Source organism: Lemur catta, chromosome 16, assembly GCF_020740605.2.
Source record: "Lemur catta isolate mLemCat1 chromosome 16, mLemCat1.pri, whole genome shotgun sequence".
Lineage (NCBI taxonomy): Eukaryota > Metazoa > Chordata > Mammalia > Primates > Lemuridae > Lemur > Lemur catta.
The window spans coordinates 1,269,056-1,285,018 of NC_059143.1; the positions used below are offsets into that span (position 1 = coordinate 1,269,056).

At 36.1% G+C, this 15,963-nt stretch overlaps 1 protein-coding gene and 1 long non-coding RNA gene across 4 annotated transcripts in view; both read right to left on the reverse strand.

Moving 5' to 3' along the window:
• Positions 1-247: 247 nt before the first annotated feature.
• On the reverse strand, positions 248-1,464 carry LOC123621796. The gene is made up of 2 exons (XR_006729262.1): positions 1,367-1,464; positions 248-1,289 (listed from the first exon to the last, which is right to left on the reverse strand). It is a non-coding gene; the product is annotated as an uncharacterized LOC123621796 (long non-coding RNA).
• A 438-nt stretch (positions 1,465-1,902) lies between these two features.
• CNOT6 (CCR4-NOT transcription complex subunit 6) overlaps positions 1,903-15,963 on the reverse strand; it is a 74,592-nt gene continuing 60,531 nt past the window's right edge. For 2 of the 3 annotated variants that reach the window (XM_045527705.1, XM_045527707.1), the window contains 8 exons: positions 13,447-13,551; positions 13,297-13,365; positions 12,080-12,237; positions 11,130-11,284; positions 10,265-10,419; positions 9,113-9,343; positions 7,296-7,498; positions 1,903-4,816 (listed from right to left, as the gene is read on the reverse strand). In XM_045527705.1, the coding sequence (XP_045383661.1) occupies positions 4,604-4,816; positions 7,296-7,498; positions 9,113-9,343; positions 10,265-10,419; positions 11,130-11,284; positions 12,080-12,237; positions 13,297-13,365; positions 13,447-13,551 (1,289 nt within the window). In that variant the 3' untranslated portion in view covers positions 1,903-4,603. The remainder of the gene's footprint in view (positions 4,817-7,295; positions 7,499-9,112; positions 9,344-10,264; positions 10,420-11,129; positions 11,285-12,079; positions 12,238-13,296; positions 13,366-13,446; positions 13,552-15,963) is intronic. The other variant, XM_045527706.1, reaches the window with a different exon arrangement.

Here is a 15,963-nt window from a genome sequence, read left to right on the forward strand (position 1 = left end):
CTCCTTTGACTGTATTATAGATTAAGTAGAACATGCCTGCTTTAAAAACTGAGCATTTCAGCATTTATTTGACCTAAATTGTCTTCTGATTTTAAATTTTTTTCTAGCATCTACATAAAAATTTACATTTGTTATAGAAGTAGTTTCTAAAAAGCAAGTGGACTTAATGTTTTTTCTTAACTGTAAGCCAACATATGAAGACTTGTGAAGTCACATATTTTTAAAGTTTACATATACAACAAATATTCATGTAACAAGTAAAACATTTAATGAATCAGCATAATCCCAACACAATGTTTGCTACTGTATTTAAAAGTATTTATTTAAAATATGTCAACCTTCTTCCAAAAGACGGAAGACACATGAGCCTATTTCTTATATTATGAGGTATATAGTAACAACAATGAAAATCCTAAATGCAAAAAAACCATCAGTTGCCTAAATATAAAATTGACCTTTGGCAAAGATATGAGTGTTATACAGAATAACACAGCCAATAAGGAAATACATTAGTTTACACCATTTCATTTCCCCTTATCACGGCCCTGTCCCAGTTCACTTTTCCCTTTGGAAAGGTGAGTTATAACCCTGTCCCAGATGATTCAGAATTTTAAATATGTGGCCTGCTGATTAACACTTGCTTTCTCAAACCTCAGTACTACAGCTGTACAAATTACACTTTTTAAATATTTGAAACAGATATTGAATTTATTGGTTGGCTATGAGTAGGAAAATACATTAGTAAAGAATGAGACCCTGTATATAAATATAATACTAGCTAGTTACAATTCGACCAAGAAGGTTCCACTGAAAAGAACAGTAAAAGCCCTTGTTACCACCAGTCCATATGGTATATATTCAGTTTCCCATCACCCTTATCAAAGAGCCGCCTGGGCAAATGTGACATTCTTTGAGCTTAGTGCAGATAAATGTGCTGGGTTTTGTTACTTGAATGGTAAACAAGAGTTAGTCCAGTGCATTACACAATATAATGTACTGTGAATAAAGACTAGATACTTTATTTTAGACACTATGTAAACGTATCAATTATCAAAATTTACGTAACCAAAAAGAAGAGCAAAGTGAACATCTTAAAACACTGTATATGAGTGGGGGAGAAACACTTGCTAAAGTGTTCTTTGAATTATCTGCAACATTTTACTGGATGTTCTGATTGTTTCATTACAGAACAAACCTCTGTAATTGTTTTACCTAGGTTGGCTTTTGTCCTTATATGACACGATTCCAAAATCTTAAAAGTCACTATGGAAACTAATTCCGTAAGTTTAGTATTAATACTAAGTTTTAGTAATAAAAGTGGAACTCTGAAAACTAATTCCGTAAGTTTAGTATTAATACTAAGTTTTAGTAATAAAAGTGGAACTCTGAAACTTGAATGTTATTACAGAAAACCTAAATCTTAGAAGAGCTTTGAAATTTTAATTTCAACAATGAGAAGTGCATTCCACCCAATTTAATAATGTCTCTAGGTTTCAAAGTGCTAACCCCAAATAAATTTTGCTGGTTGTCACCAAATCAAATAAAAAACCCAAATCACATTTCTTGGAGATGTTCTTTGCCCATCTTCTAGGACTATTAAAGTTGCAATCAACAACTTATTTCTACAACTTTAACGTAAATTATGCCATAAATTAATTTTGATGAACATTATTTAAATTCTCAAGGCATAAATAATTACCACCAATACAGTAAACTGTACTTTGAGAGATTTGCAAAAAGGAATTGAGTGCCTCCAAATTTCTGGTTTTTAAAACAGAAAACATGCCCCAAATTTTCTGTAAAATATTCCTAAGATGGATTTATCAGGAAAAACACTGAAATTACATTACGGCAATACATTAAATATATTTGTTAAAGATTTTTGAAAAAAAATCTACACTGTGAAAATATACTAGTTTTTATTGCATTATAGGGAATGTGGATTATTAGAAATTATTCAGGACACAGAAAATATTTAAAACACAAAACCTTGCTTAACAAAAGTATCATAGTCTATTTTGGTATGACTATTCTCTATAGACCCCAAATATTTCTTTCTCTTTTGAAGGTTACAGTTGTAAATCTACACTCTTGGTTCAATTTATCACTATCCAAATAAGGTGGAGAAGCTGTTCAAACTGACCCACAGAATGCAGTATGACTGGAAGAGGCAAAAACAAGTATTTTCAAGACATAACAGGCCATTGTATCTTAATGTGTTGCCCTAAAATTCAAATATACCGCAGACAATAACAAATACAGATGAAAACATTTTGTGTAAAGCTCAAACCTTTAGCATCTAACAAGTGCACTCTAGTTCCAGCATCTATGAAAAGATTACATCCTCCATTAACAAATACAAAATGAGTAAGTGCTCCATCCCTCCCTCCTCCATAAAGCTCTCTGGACTTGTGATTACATAATGCAGATCATAGGAAAAGTGGCTTCCTCAGTCTCAGTCCAACCAGCTCCAGCTCACCCTCACTGGAAATTGTCATGATGCACATTACCAACACAGTGTTTAGGAAAAATGAGTAAACACACCTTTTATTCACACTTTACCAAAAAAAAAAACCCACAAAAAGTTATGCACTGGTTCTACATCAATACCAGCTTTCCAATGTACTGATTATAAAACTGGATGTGTTTGGTGTCAGCACAACTTAAACAAAAAGCAAAATATAAAAAAACACATCACAACGAAATCTTAAAAAAAAAAAAGAAAGAAAAGAAAAGAAACCTCAAAGGAAAAACCAGGTCCAAGACAAAGATTCAAGAATAAAAGCTTTTGGAGAATTTTCTGAACGGGAGGGGGGGAAAAAAAAGAATCACTTATTTAAACAGCATGTAATTTTATTTTTTCTTAAAAACAGAATAAGCACATTTAAGTGCTGAACATTTTTTCATAAAATTTTAAGTCATTATCCAAAATGACTCATTCTCTGTATAAAAATTGCTAATAACTATTTTTTTCTTAATGCTCACATGGTGCCCTTTTGCTCCCCTGCCTGCAGTTGAAACAAAAGCAGTTAGACCAAGCTCCCTCTGAATTCATTTGATTTTCGAGAGAAGAATGAATGAGAACAGAACATATACAAGTTAACTTTGCAAAGTCAAAGCTGGCTTTAATCTCTAATCTACTAATGGCACTATGGGCAAAATACAGGGTACAATATAACTTTTATCTTGGTTGACATACTAAAATGACTTAGTCACTTTAAAAATGATCTGAAGAATTGTCTTAGGGACCCGTTTTGAAAATGCATCTAATTTATACTGCTTCATAAATGGAAAATTACTTTTTCTTAAAAAAGGGAATGATTAAAAAAAAAAAAAGAGAGACTAAGGAATACATGGATAACAAAAAGAATTCACATGATAGTAGTATTCTGGGTGACAAGCAGCACTGTGCAATGACACCAAGAAGCAGTGCTTGGGTCTGGTGAGCAAAGATCCAGGGACCCACCCTATGAACATGTTCCAAAATGGGATATCCAATGCTTCACAATGGGAAAAAGCCACAGCTCATACAAAAGCATTTTCATAAAATTCTCACAAATGTTAAACAGGATTTTAAAAATATAAAAGAGGATGCACAGATTTTCTCTGCATGCACAGGCAGTGCTTGGTGAGAACAAATTTAGGCAGGCACAGTGGAGATAGGACAGGAAGTGTCTCAAAAAACAGTTAAGAAGCTGTACCTAAGCAGCTGTAATTTTTTTAACTTAAAAAAGTTAAAGATTTAAAAATATCAGAATGTACATATACCAACCATTACATTCAAGCCATAAATGCCTACAGATCCATTCACTGTTCAGCTTATCTGTCCTGGTAGATAGTTTTCATAAAAATTCAGAAATTCATGAATAAGTTGCCTCTGGTCCAAGAAAATGTTCTAAAGTTTAAGCAGATTTAGATTAAAGAACAATGTTCTCAATTTAAAAATAAAGTAGTACAAAAGGGCTAACAAAACCCTAACAGTGCAAATCATGAGCAGAGAAAGTCTGTTGCAGCTTCTTTTATAAGCTGGCCTTTATAACACATGAAACAGTTAAAATAAAATTTAGCCTTAGTTTACAATACAATCATTTCCAAATCTGATTTTTTTAGTACAAAATTTCATAGATCAGGTCTTCTGTGGATCATATACAATCATAAAGGCTAAATTCAAATTCTATATTTTACAAACAAGTCTGAAAAAGGAGAGAGTCAAGTACGGAAGAATGGTCTCTGGATGTTACTACTGGCCTCAAAAAAGTAGTGCTACAGATCTCTGTGCAAAAAGAATATGCTGTTCAAACATTTTCCTGTTTCAAGGCATGAAAATATTATATTGAAGAAACAGGAAAATTTCTTGTAACAAATTAAAGATAGGTGCAAACACACCAATCCCTGTCTAACAGTATATAAAGCATATTGGGCTCAGAATTTGTCTGTTGCTAGCACCTGGCTTTCATACTGTATCCTTATCAAATAATCAGATTGAAAATTCAAATCATCATTAGGAAAAAAAAAAAATCCCTAGTGGCCATACCTCACTCCCCTATATTCAGATTTTCACGAGTTTACAAGTAAATCGAGGTTGTCCTCTGAAGGTACTTAACTACCTCCTGCCAGGAAGGTGAATGCCATTAACTTGGGGCAGGAAAGGCAGTAAGAGCTCCAGTTGTGCAAAAAGTGAGAAGTGGTCAGAGGGGATGAGTGGATGTGGGCAGCCGCTGATGTTATTCTCAACCAGCCAGTGGTGGTCCAGAGGTCCCAGGATGCCTAAAGTGTTCAGCTGAGGTTTGGAATAGAAGATGTAGTCAATTATACCCTGAAAAACAAGGGGAAAAAAAAGACAAGGCCCCACATAAGATAACACTAAAATACTGAGTGAGAGCTTTCAAGACATATACCCTTACAGTAATGTAAGAGTAAATAAAACAAATGAAATTTCCTAGCTTGTAGTAAGAGGTCTGTACTACATAAACCAAATGGTTCCCCAAATGTCAAATCTAACAGAATAAAGCATTCTTCCTCCTATCCTTACCAAATCTTTAATGAGACATAAAAGACCTTTTAGGACTTCAGTCCCCAACCCCTGGGGCAATGCATGGTCCTCGTCAATTAGGAAAACAGGGCCCGGCAACACGGCCTGAGGTCTGCCTCTCCACCTCCCCCCAACCCCTGCCGGGTCAGTGGAAAAACTGACTTCTAAGAAACTGGTCCCTGGTGCCAAAAAAATTGGGGACCACTGCTTTAGGACACAGCCTTTGTTTCTTTCCTAACCTAATTTGTGCCATCTTCCCTTGCTTTCACCCTGCTGCCATTACTAGCCTTTGGGGGGTGGAGGAGTTTGTAGTACCAGACTCTTCCCTATTGTCCCTTCTGCCTACAACAGGCTCTTCTACTTGTCATCTGGTGAATTCCCTCCCAGCCTTTAAATGTCAGCTCCAACCACTTTCTAAAGACCTTCCTGAATCCTGCTCCCACACACTTAATACTGCTTACCACCAATTCTCTTCTCTTGCTAATGCTCATCCCAATTACATACTCATTTGTGTGGCCAAGACCTGTCTCTCTCACCAGACCATAGCTGCATGAGGGAACGCTGTCTCCGCCTGTCCTGTATCTCCTCAGCAGCACCCAACTGTGGGATCCAGTACATAGTGAAAGGGACACAGCTCTAAACAATCACCAATATTAAAAATGATATGGCCAGGCGTGGTGGCTCACGCCTATAATCCTAGCACTCTGGGAGGCCAAGGCTAGGATTATAGGCCGAAGCTCACTGCTTGAGTTCAGGAGTTTGAGACTAGCCTGAGCAAGAGTGAGACCCCGTCTCTACTCAAAATAGAAAAATTAGCTGGGCATGGCAGTGCGCACCTGTAGTCCTAGCTACTCAGGAGGCTGGGGCAGGATGATCACTTGAGCCCCAGGAGTTTGAGGTTGCTGTGATGCTGTGAGCTAGGCTGATGCTATGGCACTCTACTCAGGGCAACAGGGTGAGACTCCCTCTCTCTCTCCGATAAGATAAAACAAAACACAACGATGAGAGTCACTGAGAAAAAGCTCCATATTGTATCTTGTTGACTGTGTAAGAAGGCACATAAAGATAAGAGATATATCTTATGAGAAGCGAACTCTGACCTTTTTCTTTTGCCCAAATTTCTTTCTAAGAGGCCTGGTGAGTCATGCCTACAAACAATGAAATCTCACTATACAGGTTTTGTTAACCTAATATAATGTGGTTTACTTCCCAACCTGAGTCTGGTATGGCCACATGAAAGACAGAAGATTCCCTTAGTCTTAAGTCAAGCAGCTTAGCAGACCCTATTCCTTTCCACTGACTTCGGGTCTTCAGACAAAGCTTAACTCTTTCAGCCAACTATCAACTAAAGAATCCCTAAAACCCACCTATGACTTGTAAGCCCCCACCTTCAAGATGTCCCACCTTTTCTGGCCAAACCAATGTATACCTTCCACGTATTGATTTATGACTTTATGTGTAATTCCTGCCTCCCTAAAATGTATAAAACCAAACTGTAGTTCAACCATGGCCAACCACTTGCTCAAGAATTCCTGGGCATGGCTCCAGGCCATGGTCACTAATACTCTGCTCAGAATAAACCTCTTTAGATTACTTTAGAATTTGGATTTTTCCATCCACACCTAGAAAGATTTAAAAATGGCTAATAAAAACCACATTTTGGCACTCAAAAGAGTACAGTTACAGTTAAATTAAAATATAAAAGTGAGGCCAGGCCCGGTGGCTCATGCCTGTAATCCTAGCACCCTGGGAAGCCAAGAAGGGTAGATCGTTTGAGCTCGGGAGTTCGAGACCAGCCTGAGCAAGAGCGAGACCCTGTCTCTACTAAAAATAGAAAGAAATTATATGGACAACTAAAAATATATAGAAAAAAATTTAAATTTTCTATTTAAAAAAAAGAAAAAGAAAAAATATAAAAGTGAGACCCCATCTCTACAAAAAATTAAAAAAAAAAAAAAAAATTTAGCCAGCTGCCTGTCGTCCCAGCTACTTAGGAGGCTGAGGCAAGAGGATTGGTTGAGCCCAGGAGTGTAAGACTGCAGTGAATTATGACTATGCCACTGCATTCCAGCCTGGGTGACAGAGTGAGACCCTCTCTCAGGAAAAAATAATAAAAAAAAAAAATACTGCTGTCAAAAATTTCATGATTGCTTAATTCCAGTCTGAACAAATACCCACATTCCACATTTGAAAGACATATTGAAGTTATAAGACTTGCCAATAAAATGAAGGTTTTAAAAGCATAACAATAATCTCAACACACCTTGAAATCAAATGTATAATTCGTGTAAGGCATCAGGCCACTCTCATAGGCACTCTTTAACTTGAAACCATGAGTGATCCTTCCATTGGTTGTTCCATTCTTCCCATTGCAGCTGAAATTTGTAAGACTTTCATTATATCTCAGTTCCTTAAAGTCTTTATGATTTGTTTCTACTCCACCAGTGCTCAAATATTCTACAACACCTATAATGAAGAGAAAGGTAATTTTTCATTGTCATATATGAGATACACTATACAAAAGGTAATTTTAAAAGGTCATGCAATAAATAGTTTTAAACCACACATATTCCTACTTTCTAAAATGTTTCATTTTTGTACACTTGTCAGAACTTGTCCACATCTGTGTTTACACGTAATCACTATATACTGAATATTTTACACTTTGCTTTTTTCATTTAATACTGTACCATGTGAACATATTTGCCTTCCCAATTATCTTTCTTTAATGGTTGCATAATACAACTGGGCTGGTGTACAATATTTGCTAAACTACTTATTTTTAAAAGGCTGTTTCCACTTTTTAAAAAGAATTAAAGACAACACCATAATAAATATCTTAGTATGCAGGTTTCTGCTTATGCTAAATTATTTAGTTGATATAAAATCCCAAGATTAAGATTGAATGTACCATTTTACAACCCTGTCAACTATGGAAGAACATGCCACCAGTTACTTCCAGAGCAACTTCACCATCCCGGGACACAGTTTTCCCAATTTCTTTTTCTTTTTTTTGTTGGCCCCCTCCCGCCACGTTTTCCCAATTTCTTAAGCATAAGATCAGCTCTGCAAATATATTTTAATTTTCATTTAATTAGTTAGCAAGGTTGGACATTTCTCCATGTGTTTGCTATTAAAATACTGTGTTTTTCAACCCTGAAATGGGTGTCAGATGTGTCTTATTTGACTAGATTCTCTCCTTGCCCCCCAGATGCTTTATAGCTACACAGAGGGTAGAATCCATGCAGAGAATTTGCCAGAAAATAATCCTCAACTACTTCAATTGTAGTAATCTCCAGACAGCTTGATAAAATGGACTGAAGAATTACAGTTCTTAGATACCTTTATTTTCCCTGAAAACAAATTTTACAGTTTCTTTCTTCTTAATGGCTCTTATCAATTGTGATGGCAATAATGTGCTACCAAATTCACCTATTCCAAACGTGTGTTCATTCATGCAAGTCTAAGGAAAAGTATTCTTGTGTAGGAGTATAAAAAAGGAAGAAATATTTAGTCTGATGGTACAAAGGCTATGGTTTATTACGTCTACTATCTGTGGAAAAGTATTCAAGATCAAGCTTTTTGTATTCTACATTGTGATAAAAATCAGGATCCTTGCTCTTTGTTAAAAATCACTTGACTGATTTGTGCTAAGGAGCTCAATTTCCACCTGGAGTTGTCTTTTCCTGATCAAGTCACACACACAAAAAACTGAGATCCTAGAATATACAGTTCAAATTTAAACTGCAATTACTATTATCATATGCTGGAATCCCAAAGCAGCTGTCTCAATAAAACTTTTCAGAGTCTGGATTATATGTGACTTGGAGATAATAAAATACAACCATCTATGTATTTACTGAAGATGACTGTAATATCCTTCCTCCTTAGGGTTCCATAATACTATTTCATTTTAAAAATTTTCCCCCACCCCACACAAAAAAATTTTTAAACCTGCAAATGGCTGCCACTACAAACTCAATTTTCATTTTGACTAAACTTGGAATGATCAGACACAACACATTACAAAAATGTTTTCAGTCAAAAAGCATTCTATATAAATTAACATTCTTTTCTTACCAGAGTCTGGCAAAGAATTAAGATCTGCACATAACACAAGTGGAATAGTTCCAAATTCTCCCAATACACTGGATTTAAGGTTTCGAGAAGCTTTATCAATAATGTTCTTCACTTCTGAGAGGAACATCATCGTTTGTACCAACTTCACATCAGAGTATTCAGGGTCCCAATGCATGTGAGCATTAGCCACAAGAATTAGTTGTTTTTCTGTTCCAAGATGAGGCTTTCCAGCTACATTAGATAAAAAGAAAACAAACAGACAAAACTCACCCATCAGCCCATGTTTTTACAGAATCTGAAAGCAAATAATATCTCAGAGTCTCAAAATAGGAAAGATACCTAAAAGTCATCTGACAATTTCCCACCTGATGACTAAGTATCCCCTACAACAAATCTAAGAAATAGACATCTAAACCTCTGGCTGATACTTTCAGCACAGGGCATTCAGTCCTATCTATTTGGGACAGCTTGATATTTAAAGTTGTCTCCTTGAAACTTTTGGTCTTAGTTTGGATGTCCTAAATCGAGCTTCACAAAATTAAATCTAAACCTTCTCAGATATATTTAAGACAGTCATTAAGTTCTCTTTCATCTTTTCTATCCACGTTAAATATTCCCAGTTCCAACTGTTCAAGTGAAAGAATTTTCAGTTCTCAGCATAATGGTCACTTCTAAATATACTTTCCATTTGAAATAAGTTCCCCATTTATCCAAAATTCAAGAACTTTAAAATAATTATTTTAAGTAGATCAGGAAGAGAAGTTAGCTTACATAATAACCTCGATGTCAAGAAATTATGGGAGTATATGGAGTTCTTACCCCTGAGCAATTATTTTAATGGTTATTTACTTCAACATTTCTTTTATGTGAAAAATTCTTAAGAGTAAAAAAAAATTTTTTTTTTTTTTTTTTTGCTTTATGCCTTTCAAGGTTTGTAATACATTTCTGGGCAATGCTACCTCATCTTAAGCTTTGTGGTAGAGAAAAAAGACATATTTTACAAAAGACAAATTCTCACTGAGTTTCTTCAGGTGTTAGACAAGACCATTAATACACAATGAAATTTCTGCTTTCTATCCTTTTTGAAGATGCCTAGTAGGAACTATTAAATTTTGGAGGTCAATTTTACAGAAAGTGAAAAGGGTCACTCACATGACATTTCAATCAATTCCTTTCGAAGTTCTAGAAGTACTGCAACTCCAATGTTATCTTTTGTCATAACTCTGTTCAGCATAGCTTCAGACCCTTCTGAATTTGCCATTGCTAGCTGATTAAATTCAACAGTATGTTTCTGAACCAAAGTAAATCTAAAACAAAAACAAAAACACACACACAAACACAGAATTGGGAATACCAACATGTTAGCTGTGTGGGAAATAGTTTTCTCAAACTTCCTTAACAAATACGGCGGCACTTAAATCACATTACGAAAAATCCTTCACATTTAGCACCAAGCTTCCCACATCCATATAAAGTTGTTCTCATACAAAGTTGTTCTCAGTTTGTTACTGATACAAATAACATCTCAAAATACATTTGCAACTTAGGAAAATGCAGTCATCTTCTGTTTAGGTTTCATGCTGGAATATTCCATCTTGTAATTTTTAAACAATTCTTTGGTTCCCAAGTACGACTTTAAAGAATCCCTCTACCATCCTAAAGGGAATGTTAACTACTACAATGTGTTTCAATTAATGACTGGAGTTAATCCCGAAGAAACAGCAGCACTTTCAGTATGTCCCCGAAAAAAGGTTATTTCTGATGATTAAAAACAAACAAACAAAAAAATCCCCCAAGTCAATAGCACTGTTTTCTTGGAAAAAATATAGTGCCTCATTCTCTTATTTACCAACTAATTTCCACACCCTTGGCCCCCACCCTGCAGATTCTGAGAAAATTTTCTTTGTTAAAAATAAGATGATGCCTCAGAAGGAGAAGGCAAATAAAACAAGATAAAATAAATAAAAAATAGGAAATTACTAAATTTTAAAAAAGGAAAAATAAAAAAAAGACTTACTTTTCTGTCTTGAAGAATATTGCACAGCCATCAACATGTTTTCTTTCTTGTTCTGACATTGTCCTAGCTCTAGACTTAGGACTAAAGAATCCATTATAGCCACGTTCTTTCAGTTCTACCAGAAAAAAACTATAATACTGTTCCGTTTCAACCTCCTGAAAAATTATAAGTGGCAAAGTTATTTCATAAGATAAAAATCAGTCCTATGTATTAACTCTGTATATACAGTTTGAGAGCTTAAAATAATTTCAAAGAACTTACAGACTGAAGAATGTAACATCTTTTCTGTTACTCATCTGAAACCAATCATAACACCTACTTGTCATTTTATAGGTACTAGCTGCCAAGGTCAATTCTTTGTTGTCTAGGACTAATGAATGGAAAGACACATACCCCTATGCTTGTACATTGCCTTTTGTCTTAGAATTGGTGTGGAACAAGAATCACAGAGGTAAAAGGAACTTCAAAATCATAATTTCAGACCCACAGGGAGAAAGCGACTTGACCAGGATCATTTACATTACTATGAGAGTTAGACTGGCAACCCAAAGTTACAGTGCACCAGGTCCAGCCCATTTTCCACTATGCCCTAATTATTCTAGTAGCCCTGGTGGTAAAGCAAAATTATACCTGACCGTGCCAGAATTTCAGTAACTTTGCCATCCAACTATAAAATAGTGTGCAGGGACACTGGAGGGGGGAAGAAGGCAAATATTTAGCTGTCACAACAAATGTTCAAAACCTAGCCCACCCCATTTGCTTATTTGGCAGCACAGTGCTGCAAAGCAGGTAGTGCTCCAAAGATTCACTAAAAACAGAAAAAGCCAGTATTTTAAGAACTACAGAAGCTGAAACTTCAAATGTGTCAGTGTAATGTATTCCTAGTTTGCTCCCTGCTTTATCAGTGCTGGGGGATTTATGCAATCTAAATACTCTTCTGTATGACTTACCTGAAGACTTATGATATCAGCATTGCAGCTCAAGATTTCTTGAATAATGGCCTTTTTCCTGTAGTCCCAATTTAGTGCCCATGATGGACAGTAGCCATATAATTGCCGGGTCGCATATTTATCACAAAGAACATTATAGCACATGACAGAAAATAAGGCTGTAGGAAAAATAACTTTACTTATTCACACACGTGGCAGGAAAAAAAAGTATAATTAATTTGAGTAATAGTTTTCACTTAAATGTTAAGTTTGACTTTATTCATTCAGTCTATATTCACTGAAAAGCTACTATATGCCAGACAGGAGGCATACAAATAAACATGAATAACGAAAGGAGGACAGATATGTGAAGACGTTAGAACACCGTGTATTACCTCCTGCAGAGGGATGTACGAAAGGTTTGGAAGCCAAAAAACTAAGATCTTGAGACCTTCAGCCTAGAAGACCAAAGTTCCTCATTTGTACACTCCCCCTCCCCCTCCATACCATCAATCGTTAACGTAGGATGTGGAAACTTGACAGGAAGTTTCCTTAACAGGCATGTCTAGTTTTCTTCTATAGAGCAACTGTTAATAATTCATGTAAGGGGTTTCACAGACTAAATTCTGATACACATGCCATGGAAGCTCCCAAACTATTTTCATAGAATTTAAGTTAAAAAGTGATTAGAGGCCATTAGTTCAATTTTTCTCTCAAGTTAGGGTTTTAGCTGTCTTACAACTTTGTAATGTCAAATACATTTGAAATATGCTAGGATTTGTAAACTTCCAATACAGAAAGACTTTGATGTATTTATTATAAACGAATTTGATCAATACTTTATAGCAGGCTTTCTCAACAGTGGCACTATCAACATTTTGGGTGGGTAAAGTCTTTGCTGTCAGGGACTGCGCTGTGCACTGTAGGATGTTCAATAGCATCCCTGGCCTCTGCCCACTACATGCCAGCAGCACCTTCCCCAGTTTTGGCCATCAAAATTGTCTCCAGACAAAGCCAAATGTCCTCTGGGGGATAAAATTAACCCATTTGAGATGCACTGCTTTATGGCATGCTTTCTATAGTATCGAGGTAATCAAGTCTTTATTATTACCCCCCAAAGCAAATCAACTTTAAACATTCTATCTTAATGCTGCCCATAATCTAAAGCATGCCAATAAGACCATTAGGCTTATAGAGACCAAGTGAAAATAAGAGTGAAAAATAATAAGGCTACCAACCAGTTGGCCTTGTTCTGTCTGGTTCTTGTAACATAATCCAAGATCTTGGAGGTGGTTGTTCTGTTGAAACTAGTCGAACAGAAAACACAGAATTAAATAGTATTCTTACATATCTTCCTAATAAAAAGGTTTAAGCAAATGACCACTTACTTCTTTTTGCAGTACCTGACAAATTATCAAGCAAATAGTTCAATAGCCTTCTTGTTCCATCTGGTTCCTGATAGAGGTTCAATATATCCTGGGTAAGTGGATTTCCTGGAAATATTTTTAAAATAGGTAAAATGAAACCAAGACAAGTAATAAATACTTCAAAATTTAAAAATGTGCCAAAATTACCAGATCATATACAACAATGTAACAGTTACTAGTAAAATACCAAACTATAGAAAATACTGGGTTTTTTTTAAGTTTTTGAAGAGTAAAAATGATTCATACCGTGTTCTCAAAAAATATACCAAAATCTTTTTATATGGGAAGTTTGACGTACTCAAAAATTATTGTTAATGGAATGATGTCAACTTAGAAATACTCTAGTAGTGCTCTGTATGTGACCTTGCCTCATCAAAACTTTTGATAATACAGATGGTTATGATGATCAAAAGTGAGCAAAACTGGGATTGCAGGGGTGGGAAGAGGAATTAGACAAGGGAAAGATGAAAGCCAGTATTAATGAATCAGAGAATCAAAGGTCTAGAATGCCACAAAGCTAACAAGAAAACATCCTAATGACAAATGTAGTCTTGCACTTTAGATTTTTAAAAATTATACTAAATAAAGTAACAAGATGGGGTAGACTTAGTTTAAGAGTTAACTCACTTCCTTAGTGAGTTAAGGAAAATCTTGGGGCCATGAGCCATTTGTAAATTCAATAACTGTTATGTGCCAAAAATGAAAGCAAAGAGTTACATTATCTACAAAAGCCTCAAATCCTCTCAGGATTTCTTATGTACATACGAGAAATAACAGTACAGTGCAGTGTGCTTCAAAGAGCAAAGTTTCTATCCATGCTACACAAGTGGTGTGTGTTATTCTGGATGCCACAGTTTCACTTTAACAAAGGCTGGATAAATTCTACATATTGAAGAAGGCAGACAAAATGGTGAAAGATCTTAAGCATACCAAATGAAGAAAATGAAAGGATATGGTCTATAAGAATGATTACAACCTAAAGAAAAAAGTGGTTTTTTCCCCCCTATTCTCACATGAAGAGTAGGCTCAGAAGCAGAATGAGGACCAAGAGACTAACAGGAAAAGCCAACTCAGAGGAGAGGAGGTTGGCAAATAGCAAAACTATTTACGGTGAAATGTCCTGTGCTACAAGGTAGTGGAGTATCCTTCAAATAAGTTGGGTTACATGCATGGGAAAAACAGTGAGGCAGGTTTACCTTTAAGATCTCTTTCAGTTTTAAGATTCTAGGATTCTAAGAATTATAAAAGTAAAAATGTCCTGCTCTAAGTCCAAAATTTCTTTGTAGGAAGATAAGTTACAAGGGCATCATTTCCTCACATGTGTACAGTTCTTTACAGCTACCACAGGCTTTTCAAATTTTCATTTAGTTAAAATTCTATGAGATAGGTACAGTCATAACCTGAAAGTTATCAGGACCCTTTGTTAAGCATATCCTGAGAAAATGAAGCCAACCAAAAACTTCTCAACACCAGGGAAGCAACTATTCTACCCAGACCTACACTGAGGCTGCCTTTTTGTCGCTTTCTAGTGCAAGAGATATTTAGAGGTGACTGTTGAGTACTTGTAACTATATGATCTTCCCTTTTAAGATTTTTCTTATTAAACTAAAAACCATCCCCAAAGACATTTATGACTTTCTAATAAATGCATCTGAAGCCCAATGGTGTATTTCCCCCATGTCTGCTTGCTCTGGAGAATTCCTTTAAATTTAAAATTAATCTGCTCTTCCCTACCTAGAAAAAGAAAATATTATACATAGGGTAAAGTTAACAACAACAAAATTCTGGAATTAAAACACGGCATTGAGTCCTCAGAAGTAAGGAACAAAAGTAAATGAGAGAACTTGCTTCAGGGCAGATGGAATAATCATACTTTTCTCTATTCCTCCCACAAAGTGCAACTAAAAATCCTGTACATTATGTGTCAAGCAAACATAAGAATCTGAAAGAGAGAAGGCAGAATGGCTAGAGAACTCAGGACCCGAGGAATGACAAGGTGGTGAGTTTCCTGATTTTACTTCTTGCCTCATTTATGCCAGGCATGGAGCTCAAACCAGCAACACAAAAATACCAATTGGTGCAGACTAAAAACACCCAACAGGCCGGGCGCGGTGGCTCACGCCTGTAATCCTAGCACTCTGGGAGGCCGAGGCGGGTGGATCGCTTGAGGTCAGGAGTTCGAGACCAGCCTGAGCGAGACCCCGTTTCTACTAAAAATAGAAATAAAAATTATCTGGACAACTAAAAATATATATACAAAAAATTAGCCGGGCATGGTGGCGCATGCCTGTAGTCCCAGCTACTCGGGAGGCTGAGGCAGAAGGATCGCTTAAGCCCAGGAGTTTGAGGTTGCTGTGAGCTAGGCTGATGCCATGGTACTCACTCTAGCCCGGGCAACAGAGCAAGACTCTGTCTCAAAAAAAAAAAAAACACCCAACAAAACCCAAAGGACCAAGAAAGGGCCGCCTAAAAAGATAA